The 13,705-nt window shown below is 58.1% G+C and overlaps 1 protein-coding gene across 1 annotated transcript; it reads right to left on the reverse strand.

Moving 5' to 3' along the window:
- Positions 1-1,290: 1,290 nt before the first annotated feature.
- Positions 1,291-10,664, reverse strand: LOC123651403 (collagen alpha-1(I) chain-like; the record flags this gene model as incomplete). Its single annotated transcript, XM_045573162.1, has 2 exons — positions 1,291-1,996; positions 10,351-10,664. Coding segments are annotated over 2 exons (648 nt in total), but the record flags the coding sequence as incomplete, so codon positions are not given.
- Positions 10,665-13,705: the final 3,041 nt, after the last annotated feature.

Genomic DNA, 13,705 nt, shown 5'->3' on the forward strand with positions numbered 1-13,705 from the left:
TCTGGAGGGCCTCCCCACCTCGCCATCCCTCCAGTGGCTCCTCCCTGTGGGGCTCCTCCTGGCCTGTCTGGCGGGAGTGGTCAGGTGGGAAGGAAGCCGGCTGTGATTTGCCACCCTGCCCCCGGCCCTGCCGGGGCACCCAAGCCAAGCCAGCTTTGCAGCTTACCAGGCCAGCTGGTGCGAGGGGGGAGGGGCTATCGGGGCGCAGGGCCCAGGCCTGGCTAGGGGTGGCAGAAGGGCTGACCCAGCCACTGAGAGCCAGGGCCCAAAGGGCTGGGAAGGGGAGCCGGGGCAGGGGTCCTGGGCCTGGAGGGTGGGGAGGCCTCCAGGTGTGGTGCCCCGTCTGGGGCAGGGCCAACTGGGGCAGGTGAGCCGGCAGCCGGTCACCCAACACGCAGGGAGCGGCGGCGGCAGCCTGGTGTGCGATGGGGCCGCTGATAGAGGCGACACCAGATATCCTGCCGTGGGCGGGGCTGGGGGAGGGGAGGCAGGATGGGCAGAGCCAAGCTCAGAACAAGGTTGAATCCCAGCTCCCATCACACACTCACTGAGGGGCCCTGGCCTGAAACCTGCATGCACACACACACACCTGAGGCCTCAGTTTACCCATCTGAAAACGGGGGGTGAAGGTGAGCTGAGCTAATCTGCACAAGGAGCCCAGCACAGAGCCCAGCATAGTAAGCGCTCACAAACTTCACAGGCGGTTGTGGAGCTGGGCTCAGCTCAGCAGGGGTGAGGAGGGTGGTGGAGAGCTGAACGCTGGGCAGATCCACACGCTGGAAGCTCCAGGGGCAAGGACAACGCCAATCGCCACTCGTTCTCCACTGAATGCCCAGTGCCCTTCACAGGGGCACAGCACTCAGCACCTGTTTGCTGAACGAATGCATGAGGGTAAAACTACGAACCAGCAGCCACTAAGACAATTTATCAACCAATCAGTGGATCCCCAGGGAGAACCTGAGCTCAAATCCCAGGGCTGCCTCTTCCTGGCTGAGCCACGCCAGGCGCCAGGCGAGTCATTTCACCCGAGAGCTGCCTCCCCACCCAGCTAATGGGGGGAAGCAGTGACAGCACAGGGAACGGGGAGGTGCAGGGGTGCTGTCCGCGTCTTTGGAAGATGGGGCACGGCTGCTAACGGCTCACAGCGGCCCCCTGGTCCTGAGAGGGGACCCCAGCTTCTGCAGGAGCTGCCTGGGCGGTTATGCCCTCTCCTGCCCGCAGCCTGGTAAGGGAACAAAGGCCGGCTCTGGCCTGCAGGAAGACAAGCCGGGTGCTGGCTCTCCCACCTCTGCCAACAGCCCCTGCAGTCCTTCCCTCCGCTAAGGGGAGCCCTGGCTCCCTCCCCTGCACACTCCGGCAGTAAACCACCTGCCGGGGTCCCTGTGCTGGGCCCTGCTTCTTGGGACTCCAAGACAGGAAGTATTTGTAAACCGTGAAGTGAATGCACAAGTATGGTGGTGTTTTGTTGTTGTTTAATATGTTTTTACTGATTCCAGAGAGGAAGAGAGAGGGAGAGAGAGCTAGAAACATCACTGATGAGAGAGAATCACTGATCTGCTGCCTCCTGCACGCCTCCTTACTGGCGATCGAGCCCACAACCTGGGCATGTGCCCTGACGGGGAACCGAGTCTGTGACCTCTTGGTTCACGGGTTGATGTTCAGTCACTGAGCCACACCAGCAGGGCTGTGGTGGTGTTTCACTAGTATTTCCCCGGAAATGCTCCCGGAAGAAGAGCAGCTGACAGGCAGTGCTTCCCAGGAGGAGCAGGTCCACTCTGTGGGCAAGGCCTGGGTGCCGCAGGCAGCAGGGGGATACTGACAGAAAGCAGCAAGACGGTGCCACCCGGATGCGTGCGTGCTGGGGGGGGGGATCCAGCAGGGCCGCTGCGGAGGAGACGAGGGCAGGGCTCTCTGAGGAGGCGGCGGGACAGAGATGTGAACCCATAAGCCAGGCAGGCCCCTGAAGCCAGGCAGGCCCCTGAGGCCGGGCAGGGCCCTGAGGCCGGGCAGGCCCCTGAGGCCGGGCAGGGCCCTGAGGCCGGGCAGGCCCCTGAGGCCGGGCAGGGCCCTGAGGCCGGGCAGGCCCCTGAGGCCGGGCAGGGCCCTGAGTCCGGGCAGGCCCCTGAGGCGGGGCAGGGCCCTGAGGCCGGGCAGGGCCCTGAGGCCGGGCAGGCCCTGAGGCCGGGCAGGCCCCTGAGGCCGGGCAGGCCCCTGAGTACGGGCAGGCCCCTGAGGCCGGGCAGGCCCCTGAGGCCGGGCAGGCCCCTGAGGCCAGACAGGCTCCTGAGGCCGGCCCCTGAGGCCGGGCAGGCCCCTGAGGCCGGGCAGGGCCCTGAGTACGGGCAGGGCCCTGAGGCCGGGCAGGGCCTTGAGGCCGGGCAGGCCCCTGAGGCCGGGCAGGCCCCTGAGGCCGGGCAGGCCCCTGAGGCCGGGCAGGCCCCTGAGGCCCGGCAGGCCCCTGTGGCCAGACAGGCCCCTGAGGCCGGGCAGGCCCCTGAGGCCGGGCAGGCCCTGAGGCCGGGCAGGGCCCTGAGGCCGGGCAGGGCCCTGAGGCCGGGCAGGCCCTGAGGCCGGGCAGGCCCCTGAGGCTGGGCACGGGGACAGCAGTGCGAAGGCCCAAGGCAGAGCGCTGTGTGGCACATCCCAGAAGCGGCCAGGAGCCCGTGAGGGTGGCGTGGGTGAGATGAGGTCAGAGGGACTGGGCAGCCAGACCACACGGGCCCTCGCAGGGGCCGTAGGACTTTCTATTCCAAATCAGAGAGGATACAGACGTTTTGAGCTGAGGAAGGACGTGATCTGATTTAGACTCTGAGAGGGTCTCTCTGGCAAGGAGTGGGGCGGAAACCCCAGTAGAGGCTGCACCAGCCCAGGCCGGGGCGATGAGAGTGGCACCCGCTGGGAGAGCCGGGACCTGCTGATGACTGCATGAGGGGTCAGGAGGCGGAGGAACCTGACTAGCCACTCACAGAGGGGACCGAGGAGCATGTCAAACTGCACCGAGGGGGGCAATCAACAAGTTCCAGCCCTGAGAGAGGCTACGCGGCAAAGATCCTGGCATCTCCCACAGATAAACTGCCCAGACTAGAAAAGATGGCCCTGGTCAGTGCGGCTTTATGGCTGAGCGGGGTCCCGTGTCCCGGACACCGAGCGGTCACAGGTTCTCTTCCCAGGGAGGCACAGGCCCAGTGCGGACTCCATCCCTAGTAGGCGGCATACAGGAGGCAGGCGATCAATGTTTCTCTCTCTCCCTCTCTAAAATCTGTTTTTAAATATTTTAAAAGAAAAAGATGGGCCCTAGCAGGTTTGGCTCAGTGGATAGAGCATCAGCCTGCACACTGAAAGGTTCCAGGTTCGATTCAAGTCAAGGGCACATGCCTGGGTTTCGGGCTCAGTCCCCAATGAGGGGCAGACAGGAGGAAGCCGATCAATGATCCTCTCTCATCGTTGATGTTTCTATCTCTCCCTCTCCCTTCCTCTCTGAAATCAATAAAAAAAAAATATTTTAAAAAAGATGGACGGGAAACTGGATTAGAAGACTAAGACATATCAACCAATCACAATGTGGGGACCTTATTTGGATATTGATTAAAAAATAAACATGTCTGACAACTGGGAATGTGAACTCTGAGTGAGTATTTGACTATGTAAAGTAGGGGTGTCGAACTCAATCAGAGAAGGGGCCAAAATCTAAAATCCAGCCTAAATCTCGGGCCAAATGGTTTACTGAACAGTCATAAACTGTCATTGTGATGGAAACGCAGCGGAGTGCAGTGATGACAGCGCGGTGCGGGCCACATTGCAAGGCCTGGCGGGACCGATTTGGCCCGCGGGCCTTGTGTTTGACACATGTGATGTAAAGCAAAGGCTACTTCTTAGTGTAATAAGGGTCCTGATTGCAGTAGGAAAAGCCTTTATCTTGATACATTTGTGATGAAATGATGGCTGGAGTTTGGTGTGAATTAGGGAAGGGGACGGTAGAAATGAAACAAGACTGGCCCTGAGTTGGTAACAGTTTAAGTTGACTGTGGATACATATTCAATAGAAACTCTTCCAGTCTCTCTCCTTTCATAAAGGCCTAACATTTTCCACAATAAAAAGCCAAAAAGTAGCCCTGGCCAGTTTGGCTCAGTGGATGGAGTGTCAGCCTGCAGACTCAAGGATCCCAGGTTTGATTCCGATCAAGGGCATGTACCTTAGTTGTAGGCATAGACCCAGTAGGGAGTGTGCAGGAGGCAGCTGATCGATGTTTCTCTCTCTATACTTCTCCCTTCCTCTCTGTAAAAAAATCAATAAAATATGTACAATTTTAAGTTAAAAACTAAAGGACAAAAGAAGAAGCTGAGCCAAGGGAAGACACTGAATGGCCCAAGGACCCGTGTGAGTCAGGGTCAGGACTGGCCCCGCCCCAGCCATGCTCCTGCCGGCCTCAGCTGTCTCCTCAGGAGGCTGGTCAAGGCTGGACCCAGCGGCCAGGGATGGCTTGTTTGGCCCTGGGGAAGGCCCTGGGGATGGGGGGGAGCAGGAGAGGAAGGCTGGAAGATGCTGGGCCTCTGCCAGGCCCTGAGGAGCAGGGAGAGCCCAGGCCACCTGCACCAAGCAGGGGGAAGGAGAGACAAGAAACCGGCCACAGATAAAAATTCTTTGAACTCAAGAGGCAGCCTCTGTCTCAAATGCCAGATTAGAAGGATGCCATGTAAATGCTTTTTTTTTTTGTTTCTTTGTTTGTTTTAGATTTCTCAGAAAAATCTCAGGTATTAGCAAGTATAATTTCAATTATGTTTTTATGAGGATGTTTGTTGTATAAAATGCAAACAGCATGGGATGCTGAAACAGAGGAAACATGCCCTCTTGCCTGCACTTGGTTTCCCAAGGCCTGCCTCAGAGGTCAGCTCTGACTGCAGCCGTCCGGATACATTTATGCAACATGGACACAGAGACGGGGTGCTTTTCTTAACCTTCACCCGAGGGAGGGGGGGGGGGGAGAGAGGGAGAGAGAGACAGAGAGACAGAGAGACAGAGAGAGAGAGAGAGAGAGAGAGAGAGAGAGAGAGACAGAGAGAGAGACAGAGAGAGACAGAGAGAGAGAGAGAGAGAGACAGAAAGAGAGAGACAGAGAGAGAGAGACAGAGAGACAGAGAGAGAGAGAGAGAGAGAGAGAGAGAGAGAGAGAGGGAAAGAGAGGGATCACTGCTTTCCTTACCCTCTCTGACTGGGGAGCCAGCCCACAGCCCAAGCATATGCCCTGACTGCGAATCAAACCAGAACCGTTCAGTGCACAGGACAACGCTGACCAGCGGAGCCGCTCCGGCCGGGCGGATACATGTGTATTTTACACGGATCATCTCATACCCTGTCCTCCCAGCCACTCGCTTTAACTAGACAGGCGCTGCCTTTCCACCTGCCACTGAGCGCGGCCCGTCCTTCACCGCGGCGCCCAGCACCCACAGCGGCGCCTGCCACAGCTGCCCACAGAGTTCCCACCGAGACTCAGCGACCGCAGGAAGGCAGGACCCGGCCTGCAGCCAGCGGTCTGGGGGCCTGACCGTGTCACAGCCCTGCCCACTGCGGCTGCGGGAGAAATCCCTGGACCAGGAACTGTCCCCGCCCGGGGCCACGCAGGGCTGTTATGACGGTGGCTTTTATTTCCCGAACGGATTGACCTTATTTAGTGACTCACCCTGGATCACAATCTCCTTTGTCCCTCCTGAGTAAATAAGAGGATACAGCACTTATTATTTCTGAGCAGCACTGGGTAACCAGAAGCCACAAATGGGGAGCTACCTCTACTCAGTAAACAGTTACAGATGCACACGTGGAAACAGCTCATTAATTCCTAAAAAGGGACGCGTTCTCTTAACTGTCAAATTCAAACAAGCATCCATGGCCGCTCCCTGATACGAGAGGAGTGAATCCGGAGCCCTGCCCTCCCCTCCTCTCCCTGCGCCTCCCAGCCCAGTCCAGGGGCACAGTTAATACAGCCTCAGGGCACCAAGTGATGCTGGCTCTCAGGGAGGCCACACGTGGCCTTTAGCACAGCACGTCCCCTGTCGGGCGGTGACACTAGCTGTTGCCCCTGCTGCTGGGTGCTGTGAGCACCCACCCTCAGCGGGCAGCCCCTGGTGGTACCGCTGTTGCGAGCCACAGCCAAGGGCACAGCCAGTGCCCATGATGCCAGGGCCTCGGGGCCTCACCACTCCAAGCACATTCCTCTCTGGCTCAGAGCACCCGGCTCCCGAGGCCTCCTGCTGAGCCACCATTTGAGGTCTACTGTCCCTCTGGCCATCCTGCCTCCTTCCTCTGCCCCCACGGATGAGGCTCCAGGGATGCCCCTCCCCCCCCACACACACACATGCTTAAATCTGCTTCCTGGGACCCTGGGTGGCCCCACCGGTCCCCAGGCCCCACCTCCCCTCCAGTCCCCTGGGCACAGTGCCCACAGTGTGTGTGTGTGGGGGGGGGGGGGGCGGGGGGGGCTGTCTGTTGCTAGCTAATGGGTTTTCTTCATCTGGCTTTCCGGTACCTTATAAAATGTCCACAACAAGCATGTATCACTTTGGTAATAAGAAAAAATAATAAAAGCTTTTTTTCCCCTTTAAGATAAATCTAAAACCGAAGCAAACAGCCCTCATCCACCTGCCTCCCCTCCCCCCTCGCTTCCACCTGCTTCCCCAGGGCGAGCTCCCCAAAATCAGCGAAGTCCCCGTCCTGCTAGGCCCACAGGCACTTTCACTTCCCCCTGAAGGCTCTGCCACCAGCGTGTCCCTGCTGGGGGCGTCATATGCAAATCTAAGGCCCAGTCCTCATTCCTGCCGGAGAAGAATGCTGTGAGTCCTCAGACTGGTGAGGAGAGGATGGAACCAACACACACTCATTACCAAGTGCGAGCTGGGAGCACTGGGTGCTGGGCACCACGGGTGCAGCCAACAGGACAGACCCTGCCCCTCGGACTTCCCAGCCTCTGTGTGTGTGTGTGTGTGTGTGTGTGTGTGTGTGTGTGTTGGGGGGGAGGTGGGAGGGGGTAGGCAACAATCAAAAGCTCCAGAGGACACTATGGGAGGGGAGGGGAGGGGAGGGGAGGGGAGCAGGGTTTGAGGAAAGGGGCTCCCAGCCCAAGTCCAAGCTTCTGGGAGGAAGAGAAGCCCAGCGGGTGAGGGGTCTGTGGGGAGGAGGGAGAGTGCTCTTAGAGGGGTGAGGGGTCGGTGGGGAGGAGGGAGAGTGCTCTTAGAGGGGTGAGGGGTCTGTGGGGAGGAGGGAGAGTGCTCTTAGAGGGGTGAGGGGTCTGTGGGGAGGAGGGAGAGTGCTCTTAGAGGGGTGAGGGGTCTGTGGGGAGGAGGGAGAGTGCTCTTAGAGGGGTGAGGGGTCTGTGGGGAGGAGGGAGAGTGCTCTTAGAGGGGTGAGGGAGGGAGCCTGTGCAGAGGCCTGCAGGTGAGGAGGGCTTATTTGAGGAACTGAAAGGTTTGAGCAGCTGGAGGGCAGAGGGCGGTGAGAAGGGACAGGAAGCCCAGGCAGGACCACATTGGGGAGTCTGAACTGTGTCCTCAGGGCGCTGGGAGCTACTGAAGGATGCAGAGCAGGCGTGACAGGCTCCGCCCTCTCCTATAAAGAGTGCTCTCCTGCTCCGTGGGACTCATTGAAGATGGCATTGTTATTGATCCGCAGCTGGCACAGTCACACTCAGTCATGCACGCACCACCTCATGCAGGGAGGTCAGCCGCGGAGCACCTGAAGCCGGCATCGCCACAGACAGCGCGGCAGCTAGGTCCACGGCCCTCTTGATCTTTTTTTTTTTTTTTTAATATATTATATATTGATTGATTGATTGATTTTATTAATTTTTTACCCAGAGAGGAAAAGAGAGGGATAGAGAGTTAGAAACCTCGATGAGAGAGAGACATCGATCAGCTGCCTTTTGCAGCCAAGGTACATGCCCTTGACCGGAATGGAACCTGGGACCTTTCAGTCCACAGGCCAATGCTCTATCTACAGAGCCAAACCGGTTTTGGCATAATATATTTTTATTGATTTCTGAAAGGAAGGGAGAGGCACAGGTAGAAACATCAATGATGAGAGAGAATCATTGGTCGGCTGCCTCCTGCATGCCCCCTACTGGGGATCAAGCCGGCAACCGGGGCCTGTGCCCTTGACCGGAATTGAACCTGGGACCCTTTGGTTCGCAGGCCGACACTATCCACTGAACCAAACCAGCCAGGGCAGCCCTCTGGATCTTGCCATAGGAAATACGGCTTCCGGGCATGGACTCCGGAGCCTCGGTTCCAGTCCTTGCTCTTCCACTTTCAAACTGTGACCCAGGTGACCTCTCTGTGCCCGGGTCTCCTTGGTGACATGGGTATAACAGTAGCTCTACCGCTGGGCTGCTGTGAGGGCTGAGTTAAACATGCCTGGGACAGGCCCTGGCACATGACAAGTACTATACTAGTACTAGTTAGCATTTTTACTGTAACCACTGCGCCCTCCCTTCACGGTCCCCAGGGCCAACCACTGCAGGCACAACTAAAACACCCTCCACGCGCCCCTCCCCCCGAAGCCTCTTCCCTGCTCGCCACGGCTAGGGGCCAGGACAACGCCAGAGAGGAGGGACTACGGGCCAGGACAACCAGCCGCTCGGGCCTGGCCTGGGCCCCGCAGCTCCCCCAGCAGGACCTGAGTGTCGCCTGGCTCTGTGCTGACCTTCCCGGGCCTCAGTTTCTCCCCCTGTAAGACCAGATCAGGGACGCCTGCAGAGGTCTGCCCAGCGTGGCTGTGAAAGGAGCCGCAGGCTGGGGGAGCTCTGCGATGCCCCGGCTCTCACTGACAGGATGGTGGCAGCCTCTCAGTCCCGGTTCGCTCCCCCACACGCGGAGTCACGAGGTCTGCTCAGCGCTCACTCTGAGGGCCCCTGAGGCTCCCGGGTGCTGACTGGAACCTTCCCTGGGGCTGGGACAGAGACAGAGGCCTCTGACTGAGCTGAGCACCCAGGAAGGAAGCGCCAACCAGGGGCTCAGGAAAGCCAACCCCTCTGGCGCCTGCAGCGCGAATCTCCCAACGCCACAGCTGCCCACTATGTCCGGTCCGGGAAGGGCCTGTGTGCACCTGTCTGGTCTTGATGGCTCTTTGGTCCTGGGGGCGGGAAGGAAAGCACAAACCCCCAAGAGAATTTTCCTTCCGGTGCCAGCTACTTCCCGGGGTTCAGTTCATTCATTTGCTTATTCCATAAGCATTTGCGTGGTGCCAGGCCCTGGCCAGGCGCAGGGCTGATGGCAGATGAATCAGACAGGCTCCTACCCCGAAGCTCTAGAGAGCAGCAGACGAGACTTAAGTAGCCAAACCACAGGCCAGCGAGGTGGGGGTGCAGGCAGGAGCGAGGATCTCACCTGGGGTACAAGGAGGCGGCTGGAGTGGGTGGCCCATGAGTGGGTAGTCAGAGATGAGAGGGCCAGGCAGGCGAGGGATGGGGCCTCCAGAATCCCTGACCGTCTGTTTGCACCCGGGGGGGCCACAGCCAGGGCAAGGTGGTTATTTATGGTTAGGCCCGGAAAAGCGGCCACATGTGTCATGGCACGTGGGCTGCATAGCAGGGCCCAGGGGGTGGGGGTGGGGTGGGGGCAGCTGAGGCTTGAAGCTGGTTCTGTCCAAACTCTGGGGTTACCACTGTGTCCCCAAACCCTGATGACCTTTTAATGTCTCATGGCCTCCTGAAAAGCAAAAATAAGGGAGGGGGAGGGGGAGAGGACAGGCAGCAAATGGCCTGGGAGGAGGGCAGTGCCAGTCGGACCAGGCCCTGGCAGATCCACTGGCCATTCAGCTCCTTCTTCTCTCCCCCTCCCGTCCCAGCTGCGGGAAGGGGCCGAGGACAGGAAAAAACACATTTCACTGTAAACCAGACCGTTGTAAACCAGCCGCTGTGCCTCTCCCAGCCACTCTGATCCACAGGCCTCTGCGCCAAGCTGGCACCCCCCCACACACACACAAATCCCCGCTGGTACCAGAATGCCCCAGGGCCAGAGACTGGCAGCCAAGGCCGGGTCCCAGCGCCCCCACCGAGGAACCGACTTCCTGCGTGTCCCGTGGGCAAGGAGCGCGCCGCCAGCTCCGGCTCGGCTCTCCGGGCCCGCAGCGGGCATCCTGGCGCGGCCTGGGATGTGATGTCTGCGCGCCCCGCGCTGGCAGAGGCCGCTCGCTCACCTCCATCCAGGTCACTGCCCAAACCTCCTCCCCCACCACACACACACACACACACACACACACACACACACACACACACCGGCGCTCTCCCCCAAAACCCCAGTCTGGCGCCCCCGCCAGCCGCACCTCCAAACCGGCCCTCCCCGCTCTCCGGGCCGGACCCCTACCTGGGGCGGCAGGCCCAGCACAACCACGGCGCCCGGGCCCGGGGCCGGCCTCCAGCCCGGACGGCTTCCCGGGGGAGGAGGCTGCGCCGCGTCCGGGCTCTGCGGGCTGCGGGCTGGGCTGCGGGGAGGAAGGTCAGCGCGGGAGGAGGGGGAGGAGGCGGCCCGGTGCGCGGATCAGAGGCCGCGGCAGCCAATGGCGGGCGCGGGGCGGGGCCGGCGCAGGTGGAGGCGGCGAGCGGCTTAGCGCCAGGAGCCCCCCGCGGCCCCGGAGCCCCCCGCGGCCCCGGAGCCCCCCGCGGCCCCGGAGCCCCCCGCGGCCCGGCTCCCCCCGCGCCCTCCCCGGGGCCCCCGCCCAGCAGAGGGGCTCCGGGCGCCAGTGCAGGAAGCAGCCCCCACGCCCCCCCTGCAGGCTCTCAGGGCACCCAGGGGTGTCGCTCCCTCCCCTCTGCCTTCTCCCACCTCCTCGGACTCTTCTCCATCCCAGTCCGCCTGTCGGTTTCTGGTTTCTCCTAATCCAGCGTCTGGTGTGTGTGTGTGTGTGTGTGTGTGTGTGTGTGTGTGTGTGTGTGTGTCGCTTCTCCCCATCACCCCCCGCAAATCCCCCCCATCAATTTTGACCAGAAGTGCCAAATCTCTACCCTCAGGTAGTTCACCGTTGTGATAGAAAATAGATGCTAAATAGAATAAACAGCACACAGAGTATGTTTTAAAGTGGAGTGCACGAAGTAGGAAAATAAAGCTAGGGAAAGAGAGGATGTTCAGGGCTAAATTAGGTCCCAGCTATTTGTGGGGAGTGGGAGTGGCTGAGTGTGATCAGAGGTAGGCATAATGCAAAAAAATAGTTTGCCACAGACCTCACCCCCACCCCCACACCTGTTGTTTACACATGGGCTGGTCACACATTTACATTTCTTGCCTTCCTTTCCATCCCCCCACCACCACCCCCAGAGGCACTGAAATTCGTGACCCCAATGGCCCGGGGGGAAGCATCCTATTTGTTCCACAGGAAATCTCTGAGCACTGACACATGTTAGGAGCCTGGAGACACTCAGCACCTCGCTGGGAAGGCCAGGTGGCAGTGCGTACCCCAAGGACGAACAGGACAGCCAAGCACGTGGACAACATTCCCGAGAAGGTGAGAGGGCTCTAGGTTCAGGCCATCCAGGAAGGCTTCCTGGAGGAGGCAGCACTCCAGTGCAGTGCTGAATGGTAGCTGGGATTCTGATGAGCCGCATGAAGCAGGAGGCAAGGAGGGGGTCCTTGAAGAGGACATTTGGCAGGAGGCTGGGGCTGGGGTCCTGGAACATCTCTGGACACCCTACATGTACGGGGTATGCTAGTGTCTTAAGCTGACAAAGTCCTACCCACCTCAGAAGCTTCTGGTCCCAACTGCCCTCACCTCAGACTGAAATTCCCCATGGCCCCGAGAAGGCAGGATGAGCCTGGGGCAAGGGGTGGAGGAGAAGGAAACAGACATCACTCAGTTGCTTTTCTGCTGGTAAAAATGGGCATGCGACCGAGCCCCTCCGAAGTAGGCCTCCTTATCGTAATAGCCGTGTGGCAAATTTCTCAATTGATCTGTGTGCCTTGGCTCCCTTGTTTGGAAATGGACACAGCAGCAGGCTGTGTGAGCATTACACAGAACAATCTAGATGAACTGCTGAGCACTAAGTGCTCAGTTAATTTTTGGTTGTTATTAATCCTCACTTGAGGATATTTTTCCATTGAATTTTAGATAGAGTGGAAGGGAGGGGAAGAGACAGAAAGAGAGAAACATCCATGCGGGAAAGACACATCAATTGGTTGCCTCCTGCATGCACCCCGACCAGGGCCAGGATGGAGCCTACAACCAAGGTGCATGCCCTTGACAGGAATCAAACCTGGGACCCTTCAGTCCACTGAGGCTCTATCCATTGAGCCAAACTGGCTGGGACAGTGCTCAGTTAATTTCATTGTGATTATTACTATGACAGTTAGACTTGTCCCTCAGGGTGTTGGAATTAGACAAATACTAGTATGTGAGGCACCTAGCAAAGTGCCTGGAACCCATTACTATGCAATAACTAGTACCGTGTTTCCCTGAAAATAAAACATCCTCCGAAAATAAGACCTACTTACAGGTTTCCTTCTGAGTGAAATATAAGGTATCCCCCCGAAAATAAGCCCCCCCCCCCCCCCCCCCCCCCCGGCTCTGTCTCAGAGTGAAAATTAATTTACCGTGAACAGGTCGCTAGGGCCGCCCCGACTGGCGTCTAGCAACCAGTGATATTACGCGGAGTCCTGACGTCACTGCTGTTGGACGGGACGCAGCCAAAGTGATGAGTGCTCGTCTGTCTCTGGTGACACTACCTGATGCTTGCGGCAGCCCTCATGATGACTGAAGGTTCTCAGTCAGTGGCAGACCCTGCTCCAGCCCAGATCCAGGCCCCAGCAAGCCCAGTGACAGTCCCCAGGCAGGCCCCAGGGGGTAAATGTCTGATAAAGGTGTAGGGGGGATGTCTGGTGAAGGTGTTCAGTGGCACAGGGGTATGGGGAGAGGGATCACTTAAAATGACTCAGGAGGATCAGAGGGGGCAATCAAAATGACACAGGAGGATCAAAAGGGGTTACTAAAATGGTAATCCCCCCTCTGATTCTCCTGTGCCATTTTGATTCCCCCCCCTCTGGTCCCCCCTGTGTCATTTTAAGTGATCCCCCTCCCCCCACCTTGATACCCCAATTCCTTTTTTTTACCCCTAGAAATGAGCGCAAAAAGAAAAAGCTACTCCATGGAGTACAAGAAAGGAATCATGGAAGACTCTTGGGGCCAAAATCTTACTGCTTTCTGCAAAGAGAAGATGTTGAGTATCCGATTGGTCCGAAAATGGCAAGCAGAGTATGGTTACCTCATTGAACAAGTGGACAAGAGAAATGCTAAAAAGCACAAGTGTGGATCAGGTCGGCAACCATTATTTTCCGAGCTGGAAGACCTGATCTGTGAATGGGTTGTTGACAGGAGAGCAAAGACTTTGTTTATGAAAAGGGCTCAGATTCAAGAATTTGCCCTTGTAATGGCACCACAGTTTGACATAGCCCCCGAAGGCTTCAAAGTATCACAACACTTGCTGGATAATTTCCTTCAGCTGGATAATTTCCTTCTTTAAGAAGATCTACCGGTACAACATTGTTTAGGTTGGAAGATACTCAAGTTATTAAGTGAGAACTTGCATTCAAGTCCTTTATTGATGATGCTGACTTCTTTGGAAAGATTGATGATACAATCTTTCCAACACGATTGCTATGGATGAAACTGCAGTGTTTATGGGCCAATCATCTCAAACAACAATTGAACAGCAGGGTGCCTCCTTAGAGTACA

This window comes from Pipistrellus kuhlii, unplaced genomic scaffold (assembly GCF_014108245.1).
Source record: "Pipistrellus kuhlii isolate mPipKuh1 unplaced genomic scaffold, mPipKuh1.p scaffold_m20_p_5, whole genome shotgun sequence".
In the NCBI taxonomy this organism is placed as follows: Eukaryota; Metazoa; Chordata; class Mammalia; order Chiroptera; family Vespertilionidae; genus Pipistrellus; species Pipistrellus kuhlii.